This window comes from Phalacrocorax carbo, chromosome 15 (genome assembly GCF_963921805.1).
Source record: "Phalacrocorax carbo chromosome 15, bPhaCar2.1, whole genome shotgun sequence".
NCBI lineage: Eukaryota > Metazoa > Chordata > Aves > Suliformes > Phalacrocoracidae > Phalacrocorax > Phalacrocorax carbo.
The window spans coordinates 380,549-397,611 of NC_087527.1; the positions used below are offsets into that span (position 1 = coordinate 380,549).

Genomic DNA, 17,063 nt, shown 5'->3' on the forward strand with positions numbered 1-17,063 from the left:
TACTGGGCCAGGGGCGGGACTGCATTTCCCAGCGAGCCCCGCGCCGAGCCGGAACCTCTCGCGAGTATTGGCCGGCCTCGCACCGGGACTTCGTTTCCCGGAAGCCTTCAGCGTGCCGGAAGCCGGTGCGCGATACTTCCGCGGTGGCGGGCGGCGGGGCGGCGGCGGCGGGGATGGACGTGACCGGGCCTGAGACCGACTGGCGCAGCACCAACTTCCGGCAGAAGCTCGTCAGCCAGATGTGAGTGCGGGGCCGCCGGCAGGCAGCGGGCGGGGGGGGCGCTTTGGGGGCTCCTGCTGCTCCCGGGGCTGCCCCCTCCCGCCCCCTCCCCGTGCTGCCGGGGTTTGTCCGTGGCCTCCGGTGTTTCTCCTCCCCCCAGCCCTTTCGCCGCCCCCCTGGAGGGGCTTCGTTACCGGGGCTTGGCAGAGCCTCGCGGGGTTGGCCGGGCCTGTGACTTCGGTTCTCCTTCCCTTTCGCTTTCCTCTTGCCCAGGAATACCGGCGTCCTCTCCCGACTGACAGCATCTACTTTAGGGCTTCGATTTTGGCAGCGCCCGTAGCGTTTCCGAGTTTGACATAACTCCATCCTATGAAAACCACTGTTATTACCTTGCATCTGACTTTTTTTAGGGCAAAAATTAAATAGCAGTGTCGGTGGCTTAATGTTTTCGTTATTTTGCACAGGGATTTGCTTTCTCACTTCTTGAGCAAGCATTGTTGTGATTCGAATCTATCTGATCCTTAAAAGGATGTCAAAAAAAGAGTTCAGCTTGTTGCTTCTTCAACTGTCCTTTGTCCAAGCTTTTCCTATGTTATGAAAGCTCTTTTATCCTATGAAAGGTGGTTATTACAGAAGTGAAAGCACTCTTCGATGCTTTTAAAGTAATGTTGAAGTCCTTATTTACATATGCTTGAAAAACTTGATCTTGCCTTGTTGATTATGAGAATAAATATTTAAAAACAGACTATCTTTTTTTAGTGTTACATAAACAGTATTGCTGTTCGACTGCATGTGGTTTTACTTGCTTAAAGTGCTGCTTCAGAATTAAGCTGTTCATTATAGAACTACAATAATGTGTATCTGTCAAAGCCGTGCAGCCTTTCTTGGTGCTCAGAGCTGATGTTTTACTTTCTAAACTTTCTGCAAAATCATTAATCTTGTTAGATTAATTGCTTGCTTTTTCTCCTTCTCTTCTACTCTTTCATCAAAACAAGCAAACAAAAGTGCCCTCCAATGCTGTGTAACTTTGAGGAAATAAACATGAGTAAGCAAATACAAACGTTAGGGCAATAAACCTTTGTTTTTCTGTTTGCCCTGCAAACTGTAAAATTTTTCCTCTGAGCAGTAAACAACGCTGATAAATGTTTCAGTTAAAGCAAGAGATTTAAAAAATTTACTTTGACAGGCCAATAAAATCTTTAAGATTAATGTCATATGAAGAGGTGACAGTAATCTTAAACTCTTCTTGATGTGAAGAAGTAGACACAAAATATCCTCAGTTTATTGTCCTTTATGTATGTGTGCACATGTCTATATAAGATCTGTGAGCTTTTTGTTATAGAGGTATTGACAGAGTCTTTTATTTTTTTAAGACTGTGTCTGTAAGTGGTGTTTCTTCCTTGTGCTCCATCCAGTTTTGTAGTATATATGTTTGTATTCACTATCTTGTTTAAAAAGCAAGCAAACTTGTTACTGGGATGAGTGTGCAATGACTACAGTGGATTTTTTTTTAAAGTGATTAATATGTGCTAGGTATCTGAGAACAACTTGGCTTGGCTTTGTGTTGGTACCTGGAATAAAGTGGAGCTAGCCAGAAGTAGAATTTATAATAGATATGTTTGCTGAATGAGAAATAGAAGTACTATATTGGCTAAAAAGCCGCGAGCTCTGTATGCAACAAGTTCCGTTTCATAAGCTTCCAGTTTTACCATTAGTGAGGCTTATGTAGTAGGTGGAAGAGGAAGGTAATTAAAATATCTGGTGAATAATCTGAAAGTTTTCTTAATTGTGGGAAGGTTGTTCCTAACAGTTACAAAAATATGCTGTCTTATACGTCGGTGTATCTTCCAGTTCATCCTGCAAATAACAAGTGATATTTGTTTGTCAAGATGAATATTAACACTTGGTCTTAAAAGTTAACTTAGACATATGGAACCATTCACATAACTCATTTTCAGTGCCTTGTTACTGGTTGTTCCAGGAGACAGCAGTGATGTGGGAGTGTGCTTGCAGGGCACCCCTTCATTCTGGCCCTTACAGGAGGCAGGCGCATACCGGTGCCTTGGGAGTCATATGTTTTTAAATGTTGGTATTACCTGAAGGACAAATCTGAACGGGGTTGTGTGGTGGTAAACTCAGTGTGCAGTTGTGCACGGCTCCTGCCCCGGGCTACGTCTAGACTTTGTTAGAAGGGAATAGTGCTGAGTGTAGAAAAGGGATGTAACTTAAGTTATGTGATGGTCCATTAATTTTGTGTTCAATTTTTTACTTGAAGTTTTGATATGTATGTCCTTACTTAGGATTCAGCTAATGATTTGGCTAGATGAGAAGAAAGAACATGCATGAATGGAAATAAAGATGAGATTGTGGGGACCATGTGAAAGGACATAGAGGTGGAGACTGAGGAACAAGCAGGCAGGAGATCAGTGGATCGGCTAAAGTTTTTCGAGCAAGGGAGGAAGAAAAAAGGGAAGATCATCTGTATTGCTGCTCTCTGTGAAACATTTCACAAAACCAGCTCATAAAGCAGCCTGAATTTTATATTCCAGCCTAGGTTGTCTGATGAGAATTCAGGCAAAAAAGGCCAAGATGGCAGATGTTTCTCCCTTCCTGGGGCCGTAGAAAGCAAGGGATGCATTTTATAAATGCTTACTTTGACACAACTCTGAACCAAAGAAGCTGCTGCCTCTGCAATACATCTTCATTGCGGGTGTGGGTTGCCGTGCAGTGAACCTGATAGGGAAATTTCTCGAAGTTAAAAATAACTTGGGAAAAGTGGTTATTTCTAACCTTGGTCGGTCTTCAGAACTGCTGATGGCACAGCCACACAGGGAGTTGGACTGGCATAACTTGGAAGGGGTGGCTTCTTACACAGTCGTCTCTGCTGGAGGGTGTCACTTTTGCTGGAGGATATGCTTGTGAAGCTATGAAGGGGTGATTCTTTATGTAGTGGGAAGGGTTTTTTCAACACTGCAGAATTGGAAAGAAAGGTAATGCTACCGAAAGGCCTTAGGGAGGCTGGATTGTTCTGGACGTCCTGCTCTGTAGCTGAAGGCAGTGTTCTGGGCACTGAGGCCCTCTAGGCCTTTACATGTTCTGTCTAGCAAATGTGAATAAAGTAATAGGGGTGATTACTAGTTTTTATCTTCTGCTGGCCTGTGTTGTTCTGTGGGTACTCCTGCAGCGAGGGCTGTTATTGATTAAATTTATGCCTGATCTGTAACTAACAAATGTTGTGTGGGACAGCATCATGTGCACAAGATGAAGTGAATAAAGTTTAATGTATTTGTTGGTGTTTACTTGGAGGTTTTTAAACTTTGTGATGTGGATAGACGTCGCTAATGGCTTACCAGCATGCTTTTCCCCCCGTCCCTTTTGTTTTAAGCAAGAAAGATTTATTGAACTGAGTGTTACAGTGATCAAATAGTCTATTTCATGAAGCGGCATTTGGTGATGTTACATTGCTTAATGTGATGTTGGCCCTGGAACTCATTGCCCTTTTTGTTTCATTAGAAACACTGATTCATGCAGTCATGGTGTGAACTGGTTAGGGGAGCTGGTATACTTCTGAAGGAGAACATGTTTTGCAAGATTTTTCAACTAGACCAGCTGGCCTGAGCGAGAGGTTGCATGTTGCTGGGCTGGAAACAAGCTTCTTGGGAATGGAGGGGGAATTCCTGAAGCTGGTGTTGGTACTGAAAGCTTCATCTTGTGAAACCATGACTTCAAGTGTTCTGCACAAGATGGAAAAGAGAGAGTTCTAGTGTGCACCTTACGATGCGTTTAATAACTGCTTATGAGGCAGGTTAAGGTTGAATGGGCTGCTACCCTCTAGTTTTTAGAGTTTTGTTGAGTTCGGTGTTCTGCAAGGATATGCTACATTATTTGGTATCCTTAACTATGCTAAAGATATGGCTTTTTTTTTAGTTACTTTCCCAGTCTTTTAATGTAAATATTTTTATGGTGATTGCAGATGAATATGTGAACAAAGAACAAGTTGTGTGGTTTTTCTCTTCCTCCTAATCTAAACCTTTACTGGAATGCTAACAGATATGACATGGAGTGCTTGGAGCGGCATTGTTGATAATACAGATGTAGTTATTATAAAATGTCTTTCATGCTCTACAACATCAAAAGGAAATGGTAGCTACATGTAAAAGTAGATAACTTCTTTGCTGTGGATTTTTTTCCAAGTTCCTGATACCACATTGATCCCTGCCTGTATCGCAGCCACTTAGTTCTACCTATATTAATTCCTTTACTTGCCTCTGCCTAATCTTTTTCTTGTCTTTCTGCCTACTCAGTTCTTGGCGCTTTCAAAATGAGGGCCATTGTCATTGTACTATGGGACTGAGAAGTTAAGGAGGATTCAGAGAGTAGTGTGGATTTAGAGGCAGCCTTTCTGAAAGGGAAAGCGTTAAAAAAGGGGGGTGTCAATAAATAATTGGATGTAGCTTCTTCCTCTGCAGCAGAACTCCTTTATGAGCAGCTCACTTTAAGGCTTGTTTGTACATGGAGGAATAGTTCTTCTGCATTATGTTGAGATTCTGTGTCAGTTTAACCTCAATGTATGAACAGCATTTTTGTTCGCGTGGCATGGCAGACGCTACAGAAGTTACCCCCAGAGAATCTTACAGCAGGTAGCTACGTCCTACTGTTTTCTACTTTGCAGGCTACAGCAGGTTAGATGTATGCTACTGGTTTGCAAGGTAAGGGGTGTGAGCTGTGGCAGCCTAAGCTCCTGCATTTTAAGGCTATAGCATCTGCTTTTCTCACTTCTGTGACTGTTATTGAGTTAATTCAGGAAGCTGAACCAGCGTACTGCTTATGCAAGCACCGTTCCTCCTGCAGGGGAGGTGGTAGAAATTCAGAGGGAAGAAAACAGTAGTCCCCCTTTAGACTAGCTGAAACTTTCAGGGATCACTCCCCGAACAGCACATTTAGTGTAGGGTAGTTGTTCATGCAACAGCAGCTACTGAGAAATAAGTTGCTGAGATGTTAATTACAAGGAGAAAGTATTTCCTGGTAACTTGTTTGTGGAATTTAGACCGTAGCTGCTAGACTGCTTTAAAACAGAACAGGTTTTGCAGCAAAGTGAAATGTTTCCAAGAATGAGAATGCCCAGAGGGTTTGAATAGAGCTGTTCACCTGTCTAAATCCTTGTTTTAGGATGTCTTTATCTTGTTGCATGTTTCACAGTTTGATTGCTTGCTACTTTTTGATGTACCGAGAATGCTCCTTCTTTTCCACCCATGTCCTTAGCAATCTGTGGTTTTGTGTCGGGTTTTGGTTGGGGTTTCCCCTCCCTTTTTCATCTTGCGTGTTCAATGTCCCATCCAGAGGGCAGTCTAGATCTCATTTACTAGAGATGTGATGGAGAAAGGGCAGCAAGCCCCTGCGATTCTTGCTGGTAAATGGGAAAGAACAATAAGGGAACTGAAAGTTTTTTGTTACCAAACCTGTTCCTTTTCTTCCCCTCACCCTTCTGTCAATGAGGTCTTCTTTTCATCTTATTACTTTACCAGCTGCTTTCATGTTGATTGTTCCCTCCCTGCCCTGCACATTCCCCCTCCCTCCCATTCCTCCCTTCCTCCCTGTTATCGCTCCACCTCTGCTCTTCTCTGCCCCTGACCAATGCTCCCACTCAACATTCTCATTCATTGGTCAAACCCCTATGCCTTTATGCATTCTTTTTGTTTGTTTGTTTTGTTCTTCCACCTTCTGTTTAGAGGATTCTTTTTGGAAATGCCTGACGCTAGGCAGGTTTGTTGTTCACCAAACATGGATTACATTAATCCTCTCATTCAGCTTTCCTCAGGTCCTGGTATGTTGTCAAAACAATGCATTGGGTGGTAAAATAATGACTTGCTTAGCAGTTGTTCTTGAATTTCTGCAAAGAATATTTCTGTTGCTTAGAAATTTTTTGGCTTTTTTCTGCATTATTTGAAGAAATTTTGAAGGGTGGCAATTTTAAGTAATGTATGTGGTGGTTTTTTCTTTTTCTTAAAATCTGTAAAAAGCTGTTTTCCAGACCTTCCTAACTACAGAAAGTAGTTTCTGGTGTTCTCAATTAATACCCAGCCTTGTGTTTTCTCTCTTTTTTCAGTGATGACGCTATGAGGAAGGCTGGTGTTGCACATAATAAATCCAGCAAAGATATGGAGAGTCACGTGTTTATGAAGGCCAAAACAAGGGTAAAGCATCTCTCTCTGTTTCCAGAAGTTACTGGGGTGTCAAAAGAAGCTTGGAACAACCTGCAGAAATAGAAAACCCAATGCACTTAGTTAACTGTCTCTGCTTAGAGTACATAGTTATGCAAAACTTTTTATTTGTACTTGCTGCTTTTACCCTGAGGGGAAGTGAAATGTTTTGCATCCAATATATGCATCAAACTGGACTTCAGTCCAAGACAGCTTTGCTGATGCTGCAGCATTTAATGCATATATGGGACTACACTTAATTCTTATCCGAAGACTTGTGTGTAGTGAATTGCATAGAATTTCCTTTATCTACAGTGTAGCACCATTCTGTATGACCAGTTTGGTGGTCAGGAGAGACCAAGATATCAATGCAAGACTGTCAAGCGTAAGACCAAGGGAAGTGTTGTGGTCTCTGTGAAAGTCTGGTTATCACATACGCTTCTAGACTCTACCAAAATGTAAACTTCTTTCCTGGAGCTGTGTTATGAGAAATTGGAGACTGTTGCTGTCTCCAAACAAGCCACATTTGAGTATAAAATTTTCACCAAGACAAGTTCTAATGCTGATGTCACAAATTTGTACCTGCTGATGCCATCCTCGCTGGTGAGTTGGTAGTTTCATGGGCAGGAAGGCGCTCTCAGTTGTGTGCCGTTTTTCTTACACATTACGAAGCACATAGATAAAATGCTGCAAATAGTATTTGTGTTTTCACTCCTGACACTTCTATCATATGTTAAAGTTGTTAACTTACTTGTATTTGCAATACTAACTTAGCTTAAAAAAATTCTTGTAGCCTGAATGTGGCTTAGTTCAAGGACTAAAGTAAGTCAGTGAACCAAATAAGCAGGTTCAATCCTTAAGAAAAAGGAGTTAGCGTCAATAAGAAGTGGAAAATGGATGTATTGGTTTATAATTATGTTCACATGATGTGATCCTATTAGTGTGACTGTCATGGAGGTTCTTCCCAGTGAATTTTGTGGTTTCCTGGTCTTCTTTTACCATCAACCACAATGACCTATTAGTAAAAATATTCTCACTTAGTTAATGAACGTACTGTTCCTTGCAACTGAACTGCTCTGAAAAGCCCACAGACGTTGTAAAGGAAAATCTGTTATGTTGAGGAAGAACACTGAAGAACCAGAAAGTCATGATTGCAATGTTTTTATTTCCTATACTAAAATACTTTTTACCTTTAGGAGGAATATCTTTCTCTTGTGGCCAGACTTATTATTCATTTTCGAGATATTCGTAAGTAACTGTTTGGGTTTGGGTTTTTTCCTCAGTAATGGGATTGGTCATGCCATCCTCCCAGAAAAAGTAAATTTTAGTGTTTGTGTGTGTGGTTCTGCATGTGACTCTTCACAAGTCGCTTTAAAAATTTTCCTGTAATATACATGCTTAATTTCTAAATATTGTTTCTTTTGCACATCCATCTATAATTGAAAAGTCTTCTTGAGAAATTATTTAAACTTAATACTTTTTCCACCTTCCTATTTTTTTGTGTGTTTTTGCTTTCTTTCCATTGTTATGTAGGATCTGGTTACAAAATTGGCTTAGATTAATGTATTTTTTTAGCACTACAGTAGACAATTATTTTTTTTAGGATTTTAAAAATTGTTATGTGAATATGTATTTCTTGTAGAGAGTGTATCTGAAGGGCCAAATTTATGTGTGACAAGACTAACAAAGGCAATTGTTTTTCCTTTGCAGACAATAAGAAATCTCAAGCCCCGGTCAGTGGTAAGAGCTCCCCCCGCTGCCTCCACCTCCCTGCCCTTCTTTTTCTCACCCTGCCCCCCATTTCTAAATAGAACAGCTTAGAAATCAGGGCTGTGGTGTCCTGAGGATAAGGCGGCTGTGCATTCCCTGCCTGGAATACTAAATGCTGCTGGAGGAAAGGAAAGGTAGCATGATAGTCTTGAAGTTGGTCAGTGATGAGGGTGACAGGCTTGGATAGCGTTTTAGATGTAACACAGGACACTTGTTTCCCTGTTTGTACTTTTGTTAGCTCACCACAGTAAGATTCTTGAAAGAACAGGAGTGATTGAAAATCATCTCCTGCTGAGCAGTCCAGGTTTCTCCCTGTTACCAGCTTTGGGTTCCTCAGTGTTCGATCAGAGGCAAGAGTTGTGTTCAGTGGGGTGTATGCACTCTGCTGTTTGAGGTTAGATCTGATCATGTCTTCTGCCTCTGTGCTAATTCTTACAGCAGTCTATGTTAGGAACATGGTATGATCCTCTATTTTTATCCCCCTGTAGACTAAATATGCTGTGTCTGTGATTGATTAACATCCAGCCTAGACAGCTGGAAATTATAAGTATTCTTAAGAAAGAGGGGGTGTTGTGTTCTGTATCTGATTAATATTGCTTCTGTACCCCGTGTTGTGTTTTGCCCTCTCGAATTGCCATTCTCTCTTTGTCTTCACTTTTCTGGGTGTCCAGGATTCAGATTATGATAATAGTCTTGAAAGGCACTGAATTTATCTACTGCATAATAAATGTGATGTTATGGGGGGCACTGTACAGCAAAAGACTTCCTCTGGTCTGAGCACTGCTTCTCTGTGTTGATCTCCAGAGGGAAAGGCTAACTGGATCCACAGCGGGACTCTCTACTTGGTTTTTTGAGGTTACAAGCTGGATATCCTCATGGACTTCTGTTGGCAGCTTGTTTTGACTTGCATATAAATCCAGAGGTGGTTAATATTCTCTAATGTATTTAGAATCTCTTTGGAACTTTGCAAATCTGAAGCATTCTCTTTACAGAGAGGCAAAGATGTGCTGGAATTCTCTTGTGATCTCACAGGCAGAGTGGTGAATGTTCTGTTCTCAGGGTGTTGCATCTAGTCATGGTCTGAAGCTGACATCAGAGAGTGGGTGGTGGTGAACTGAGGATTCTGGGGAGGCAACTGCATGGCTGGCTGCATATTGGTAACTATTTTCTTTGTAGATCCGATGAATGCCCTGCAGAATCTAACTGGGGGTCCCCCAGCAGGGGCACCTGGAATGGGCATGGCTTCCCGTGCTCAAGGAGCACCGATGAGTGGGATGAGTGGCCTTGGCCCAATGGGACAACAGATGAGTCTCCCAGGGCAGCAGCAGCCTCCTGGAACCTCAGGAATGGCTCCTCATGGTATGCCTGGTGTCTCTACAGCTACTCAGCAGAGTAAGTGTTCAGTTTGCTTCAACCACTGAAATTGTTAGATCAGCCTTTCAGTACATAACTCTTTTCCACAAGTAGGGTGCTGAAGAATTTTCATACTTCTGGCTAAATCAGCCAAGTGAACTGCAGGAAGAATTGATTTCAAATAATGTTTTCCTTAGTATAGTGAGGAACAGTCTAGCTGTTGTATGAGCAAATGCTTCTTTTGCCCTACAAGATGTCAACCTCAGAACTTTCTGGAGAGCTCACCTGATTTTATGTGAGTAAGGGCTTCCTGCTGGTGACCTCTGTGCATATTTCCTCCTGCACATTTTTATATTCTTTACCTACGTTGCTGACTTAATATTGGCAGTGCGAGTTAGAAGTTGGTAGTAGGAAGTGTCATTAATTCTGCTGTTAACGCGCCTCATCCATTTGAGGAAGCAAAAGTATATACTGCTAACGAAGAACATAAATGTACTTTAGGGCTTATCTTCAATTATTATGGCTTATACTGGGTAACTCTCTCTCGCACTGTTCGGGTCTCACGTTCTAAGTACAGTCTTCCTTCTTTTTAGCCCAACTTCAGCTTCAGCAGATAGCTCAGCAGCAGCAGCAGCAGCAGCAGCAGCAATTCCAGCAGCAGCAGGTGGCTTTGCAGCAGCAGCAATTCCAGGCCCAGCAGTCAGCCATGCAACAACAGTTTCAGGTCCAGCAGCAGCAGGCGGCAGCAGCGGCAGCAGCCCAGCAGCAACAACAGCAGCAGCAGCAGTTGCAAGCCGTCCAGCAGCAGCAGCAGCACATGCTGAAACTGCAGATGCAGCAGCAGCAGCAAAACCAACAGCAGGTGATGACCAACAATTACAATGGCAAATGAGGTGATCTGTGTTCAGTTACTTGTTAAGTGAGGCTTGGCTTGCGTGGAAGTACTGAACATCAGCTCTGCCTGTTATTAACATATTTCCACTTTGGGGTGGGGCTTCAGTTTAGATTAACAAGTTAATTGGCAACAGTATATTACTTCCCAGAGGAGAGGCTTAACAGTCTGCTTTCTTCTGTCATAGCAATAGAGAATTAAAACCTTTGTCTTTTTCTCTTTATAAACATCAGGGAGAACAGGGATGTGGGAAAGAACCAAAAGCACTTGTTTTACTCTAGAAATAGTGGCTGTTTTGTCATTGTGTGAATTACACGTTGCCACTTCAAAAAATATGTACCGAGTACATTATATATTATCATCCTTTGGCACAAACGCAGACGAGGAAACTTCAGCTTGCATGCTGCCGATGCAGGCCGGCTACATTTGAAGAAGTGCTTCAAATTTGTACATGATCTGTACGCCATTTGTACAGGAGAAGCTGATAGACTTGATCTTTGCTTTTGAAAACTGTTTTAGTAGTGGGACAAGGATGTAATATTGAAACCATGGGATGTGCAGTATGTAGAGTTGAGATACATGAAGAGTGAGCGGATGAAAAGGTTGAGCTTCCCCTTTGGACTTAAAACCTCAGCCTGTTGTATTAGGATTCTGTTTGCTCTTGGTTTATGCTACAAAAATAAGGCTGCTACTGCATTGCTGGAAGCTTTATCATCCTTGTTTTTCCTGCTTTTCAGATGCAGCAGCAGCAGCAGCAGCAGCAACTACAGCGAATTGCCCAAATGCAGCAGCTGCAGGCAGCACAGGCTATGCAGGCACAACAGCAGCAGCAGCAGCAGCAGCAACAGCAGCAGCAACAAATGCCACAACAACAGATACAGCAGCAGCCACCTCAACAAGTAATGCAACAGCAAATGCAACAGATGCAGCAGCAACAGCAGCAGCAACAGCAGCAGCAGCAACAACAACAACAGGTTGCTCAAGCACAACAGTCTCAGCTTCCACCACAATCCCAGCCTCAACCCCAGCCCATGGTATCTCAGCCGCAGGCCATCTCGGGACAAATTCCTAGTCAGGTTATGCCTGTTACTCTTACGCCACAGCAACTAAAAGCAATGCAGGTAAGGGCTAGTGGCCAGCTGACTGTTGGTTGTTTGTGTTCCTCTAGAGAAATAAAAAAAATTATTTGACTTTTGCTAATAATGAGGTAGGAAAAAACAGAGCTTATTAAGAGATCTGTAGTTAGCATGTGATAAGTATGAAGAGTTTAAAGGTTTCTGTCTGGGCCTGCCAGTAGAGAACAATTTTGTGTCTAAGAGCAGGACTTCTGGAAATCTGTGAAAGCTATTCATGCAGCTAATACTTTAAAATATTTTGTCTTGAATGGACAAGCAGAAAAAAAAAAGAGAAAGAAACAAACAGGTTAAAGAAAAAATCACCTCCATGGTGTTTGCTCTTCTAGAACATGATCAAGTGCTTTGAAGTGCTTAGTGCATGTGGATCCAGTGTTGGCTCTCTAGGATGCTGGCTTTGCTTCTGCTGCCATGTTAAGAGGTTTTGGTCCTAGTTTAAGACACCAGTAGCTCCTACCTTGAAGAGAATGTAGACAAGACAACAGTTTTACTCTGTTGAACCTCTTGGTGGGTTATCCTCTTAATGGTGCAGCTTTTTGAACTGTTGCATTGCAGTCAGTTTTTTATGGGCTCCATATGTGCTGTTGAGCAAAAGCTCAGCCATAATCCCAAGACCTGCTTTAATTTGGGCCTTGCTGGGGAAGAGTGGACTGTCAGCCACCCTTGAGAAATTATTGACCCCACATGGATGAGTTGATAGATGCACTTTATGCTCCTACCAGCTAAGCTAGGAGTAGGTAGATGTCATGTACATCACACTGACAGTTGTAATGAATGTATAAACATTTGAGATGCTGGTCATTGGTAGGTGCTTAATACAGTGTGCTTGAGGGAAATTAAGACTTACATGGTTGACTGTGTTTGCCAGAAAGTTGCAGTATCTTGTATTGTCACAGGAAGACCTGGTAGTATCTGGAAGAAGTTGCAAGAAGAAATTGAATCTTGGGTGCTCAGCCTATGGGAAGACTCTTCTAAATATTAGAAACATGGGCACTTATTTTCATAAAGAAAGCTCAAAAAGTCTAGGAAGATTATGTATGTGAGGCTGATCTTGTCTCCACACCCTTTTTTATGAGCATAGCCAATGTAGGTGAATCAGAAGTGTCATACCCTAATTAGGTATGTATGTTTACTTTGGTCTTTCTTTTCCTACTCAAGGTAAGGGCTCAGCTGGTCCAGCAGCAGCAGGCAGCAGCAGCAGTGCAAGCAGCTCAGGCCCAAGCTGCTCAGATGGGAGCTTCAGGGCAGGTAAGGGCCCAGGAGCCAGTGTCACTACTTACAGGCTTGTAGCAAGTGCATGCTAGACATGAGCATGAAGATGGGTTTCCGGTGGCTTTCTGATGAGGGGTCTGACATTGGTCATCGCCTTTATAAAGGGGATATGGTCTTTTATGCTGTTTCTCCTTTGCCTGGAGTCAGAGGCAGGATTTCGTTGACAACCTCTCTGTGCATGCTCCCTGTCCCAAGTAGGTAAGATTGTTGCCTGTACTGACACAGGAATGCACATCAATAAGACAGCCTACTGTGGTCACACTACAAGTCTGATCATTGGTACCTGGATACACATCACCTCTTCTTTTGTTAAACTTTCTTAGGTGACTGCTTGGTTGTATAAACTGATTTCTGTACTGTGAATCTTTGCCTGCTATCTTTACCCACATGTGATTTACCTTCCATCTCCATGTATCAACCCTAAAAAATAATATAGACAATGAAATCTCTCTGTACTACCCTTTCATTCCTTTCATCCTTCATTCTTTTTCTGAGTGAAATGGGCAGTAGATATATATTGCTCTTGTTCTGGATGTGATTTGTGAAGAAAAAGTGGCATGTATCACAAGCGCAGAGTTACGTTTTTAAAAAGTGCTGGGTGGAAGCTTATTATCTAACACAGTTTTCTTATCCTGCAATGCACGTGTAGCCCCAGTGATTGTTCCTTGATGTGTGTATGGTATGAAGGAGACATGGGGAAAAAAATTGGGAATGGCTTAAACAGAACCTCTCATCCCATTTTCCACAAGAATATGAAATAGTCTTTCATGGCTTACCTCTGTAGTGTTTCATATTGAGGCATTTTACAGAAATGGGTAAGTACAATCATCGCTGCTTTGTATATGAAGAGACTGAGGCAGACAGATGAGCTGACATTGACTAGGATTAATGGCAGAGGAGTTCTTGTATACCCAGAGATTCCATGTCTGCAGGCACCATTTTGCCTTCAACACACCAGTAATATAGATTCAATAAGACATTTGGAAGCTTTTTACATGGACTGTGATAACAATTGGTGGTTCGACATACATCTCCCAGACTAGTATCAGAAGTAGCATCTTGTATCATCGTAACTCTCATGTGGCCTGCATCCTTGTTGGTGGCTAAGTTCTGTTTCTGTATTGGTCCTTTTGCCAGCATCAATGTAAGACAGGATGTAAAAGCTGAGCAGTGGTAAGTACAGTTGGTACGGTGCTGTCAGCAATGCAGAATTCTCTTTCTAAAGTTTAAATGTGAATTAAAACATCTGTTTGTTTCTTAAATAGTTTCCAGGTGGGAGCTGCAGGGACTTAGGCTGACTGGAAGGAGACTCTGACTTTTTTTCTTTTTACTAACTTAATGGTGCTCTTTTTGACTCCTAGGCAGATGGATTGTGCTTATGTAGAGGCAGCTTAATCTTGCCCCATTTAGTGAATTCATATGCCAGTGGCAAAGTTTCAAGGGATAAGATGGTTGACAGTGGGTTTTGTATTGCATCTTGATTCAGACGTGTAGTAAACTCAGGGATCTCTCGGTACCTATCACGGATGGCGTTTAGAAAATTCCACATACAGGCTTTATTCCACTTATGTTCATGCCATTGCAATATGAGTTTACTAAAATTCACTTAATGCTGTGAAGTCCAATAATTAAACGTGTTTCTTGTACTTCTGCAAGTATTTTCTGTATACAGTACTTAGTTTTAAGATTGTAGCTGTGTACAATATTACAATGCAGCTTCAGTGTCAAGAGTGTATATGGATTGTTTTTAATTTATAGGAAGTTTCTTTTACAAGTAGGTTTTGCTTTGTATTTAGTACATTTTTGACTAGTGCCAGCACTTTTAATAAAGCTGCCTCAGTATCTTCCTTTGGTTCAGGGAAGCTTTTGTTCCAAACAAACCCTATCCTAATCTTTGCTTGTTACATTTAAACTTAGGCACTTTCAGACTGGGAATGTTGGTTGATACAGCTGTGTTTTTCCTTTTACGTAAAGTTTCTGTTCATCCTTCCTACATGGAAGGATGATACATAAACATGGATCCACGTGAGTTTTTAAGTTCTTCTCTGAAGTCATAAAGACATCATGCAGGGCAATGGTACCCTGCTTGGGTGTTTAGTCCTTGTGAGCATGTAGCTCGCAGGTGAAGCTGATAAATAAACAAAGTAGTGTCCTAGTCCTAGTGACCACAGAGTGCTGCGCAAGTGCTTGCAGCACCAAAAGAAAATTGGTAATCAACTGGAGTTAAGTACTAATAAAGTTTAAATCACGTTTCTGGTGCAACTCCTTCAGGTGCTCAGAATGCAGATTAGCTATTTTTCTTTGAAAATCAGAGCTGCCATCCGTGGAGTGACAGTGGCGCAGTACTTCCGTACGCTCACCAGAAGCTGCTTATTTATGGAATTCTGAATCTTTGAATTTTAGATGAAAGAAAATTACATGTTCGGGATTCTAGCTGTTATATTCCACTTTTTTTTTTTTTTTCAAATAATGGGTTTTTTATCTTACAGTGGAGAGAGACTCTCTTCTTCTGCTTGCTGTCTGTTTTTATGGGGTAAAAATCTCGATTCTGTGAATTGAGATAAAACAACTTCACTTGTGGAGGAGGATTTGCCTTTGGTTTACATCTTTTTCAAAAGTACTTGAACACTTCTGGTTGTCTTCTGTTTTTAGATTGATAAGAACAACTCCTTCATGAATATATTGCTTTGCACAAAACAGGTGCACTTTTTGGAACCCCCTTTCCTGATTCTTTTGTCAAAAGGTCACAGGTTTCATAACTATAAATCAGCTGGAGAATGGGGGAAATAGATTGCTTTTGTTAAGAGTGGAATTGGTGCCATTTTATATATACACTTCCTTTCCAAAGCACACATTTTTATTTTTTTTTTAAATCAAACGTAAAATTGTGTGCATGTGCATAAATGTTTGACCAACCAGAACATAACAAATGGCTGAAAGCTTTTGAATCAGAGTTTGTCATGCTGGTGTTCAGTGGTTTGCCAGACACTTAAACTGTGAATATGCTTCTAATTTCCTTGAGCTCAGAGGAAGTAATCTAAATCTTTGCACTTTGGTGGTGTGGCATGAGAAACAGGACCAAGATGGGACATATGTATCACCATAACATCCCTGGGATTTCACACCCGCCAGAGATCCACGTGCATTCACGAGGGTCTAAGATGGGGTGATTGTGCCTGGAAGGATATGTTGGTTTTGGTGTTTTGTTTTTGGTGTTGTTTTTTTTTGGTGTTGTTGTTGGGTTTCTTTTTTTTTTTCAATGTTGTTGGTTGGTTGGTTTCTCCCCCCCCCCCCCCCCCCCCCCCCCTTTTTTGTTTTGTTTTGTTAAGGTTGTGTTGCTTCACCAGCTCTCATGTTGATACCGTAGCTGTTCACTGCACTTTGTAGTATCCACCTGTGCTTTGTGCCAGTGCTGGATTGTTGTACTTGCTTGTGGTGGCTGTTGCATGCTGTGTGTGTACATGTGCATGTGTGTGTGATGTCTGAAGTGCTCTCATTTGTTTCCCTTTTGAAATCCTGTCTCTGACCATCCCTCTTTGCCTGGATGGAAAGGGACTGCATTGCTCTGATGTTGTGAACTAACAGCTATGCTGAATTTGACACTATTTTCTTTATCAGTTATTGCTTTCTTTTTCAGTCTTGCTATGTTGTATTTAATTTTATTTATTTTTAACAATTGTAAGCACATGCATTCTCTGACTCTCTAGAGACATATTGCTGGCTGCTTTAGTCCATTTACATAGAACACTAAGCAAGAATGCCCCAAATCATTTACCGAAAGGAGACTTAATTAATTTGTAGGTCAGTTAGGGCCTGTGTAGGTTACTTGATAATACGTATGCTGGAAAAAAAAAGTAGCCCAGAGAACTTCACTGTAGATCTTTGAAGTACCAAACAGAAGCTCTTTTACTGATAAGTGAATCTGCCAAAGTTGCCTGAATACTATCTCAAAAGTATGCTGTATTTGCTGTAATTTCTTAGCATATATGGTGTAATGTGAAATTTTAAGTAGCAGAGGGCTATACAGATAAATATGATTAAATCTGTGTGGCTTCTGCAAGCTGATGGTTCTGAAAGGCAGTCCTAGACACTGCAGAGTAGCATAGTCCTAAGACTATATTAAAATGCAGGTTCTAATGCTTATAGTCATTTAGGACGAACGATGAAGGTTCTTTAGGGTGTGCTTAGTCTATACATCTGCAGAACCAAATAGTGCATGAATA

The 17,063-nt window shown here is 41.7% G+C and overlaps 1 protein-coding gene across 4 annotated transcripts in view; it reads left to right on the plus strand.

Annotated features, from left to right (window-relative positions):
- MED15 (mediator complex subunit 15) overlaps positions 1-17,063 on the plus strand; it is a 35,582-nt gene that overhangs the window by 5,571 nt on the left and 12,948 nt on the right. For 3 of the 4 annotated variants that reach the window (XM_064466746.1, XM_064466747.1, XM_064466749.1), the window contains exons 1-8: positions 147-241; positions 6,327-6,414; positions 7,617-7,668; positions 8,131-8,160; positions 9,367-9,582; positions 10,137-10,405; positions 11,173-11,556; positions 12,727-12,816. In XM_064466746.1, the coding sequence (XP_064322816.1) occupies positions 174-241; positions 6,327-6,414; positions 7,617-7,668; positions 8,131-8,160; positions 9,367-9,582; positions 10,137-10,405; positions 11,173-11,556; positions 12,727-12,816 (1,197 nt within the window). In that variant the 5' untranslated portion in view covers positions 147-173. Of the gene's footprint in view, positions 1-146; positions 242-6,326; positions 6,415-7,616; positions 7,669-8,130; positions 8,161-9,366; positions 9,583-10,136; positions 10,406-11,172; positions 11,557-12,726; positions 12,817-17,063 lie in introns of those variants that run through there. The other variant, XM_064466748.1, reaches the window with a different exon arrangement.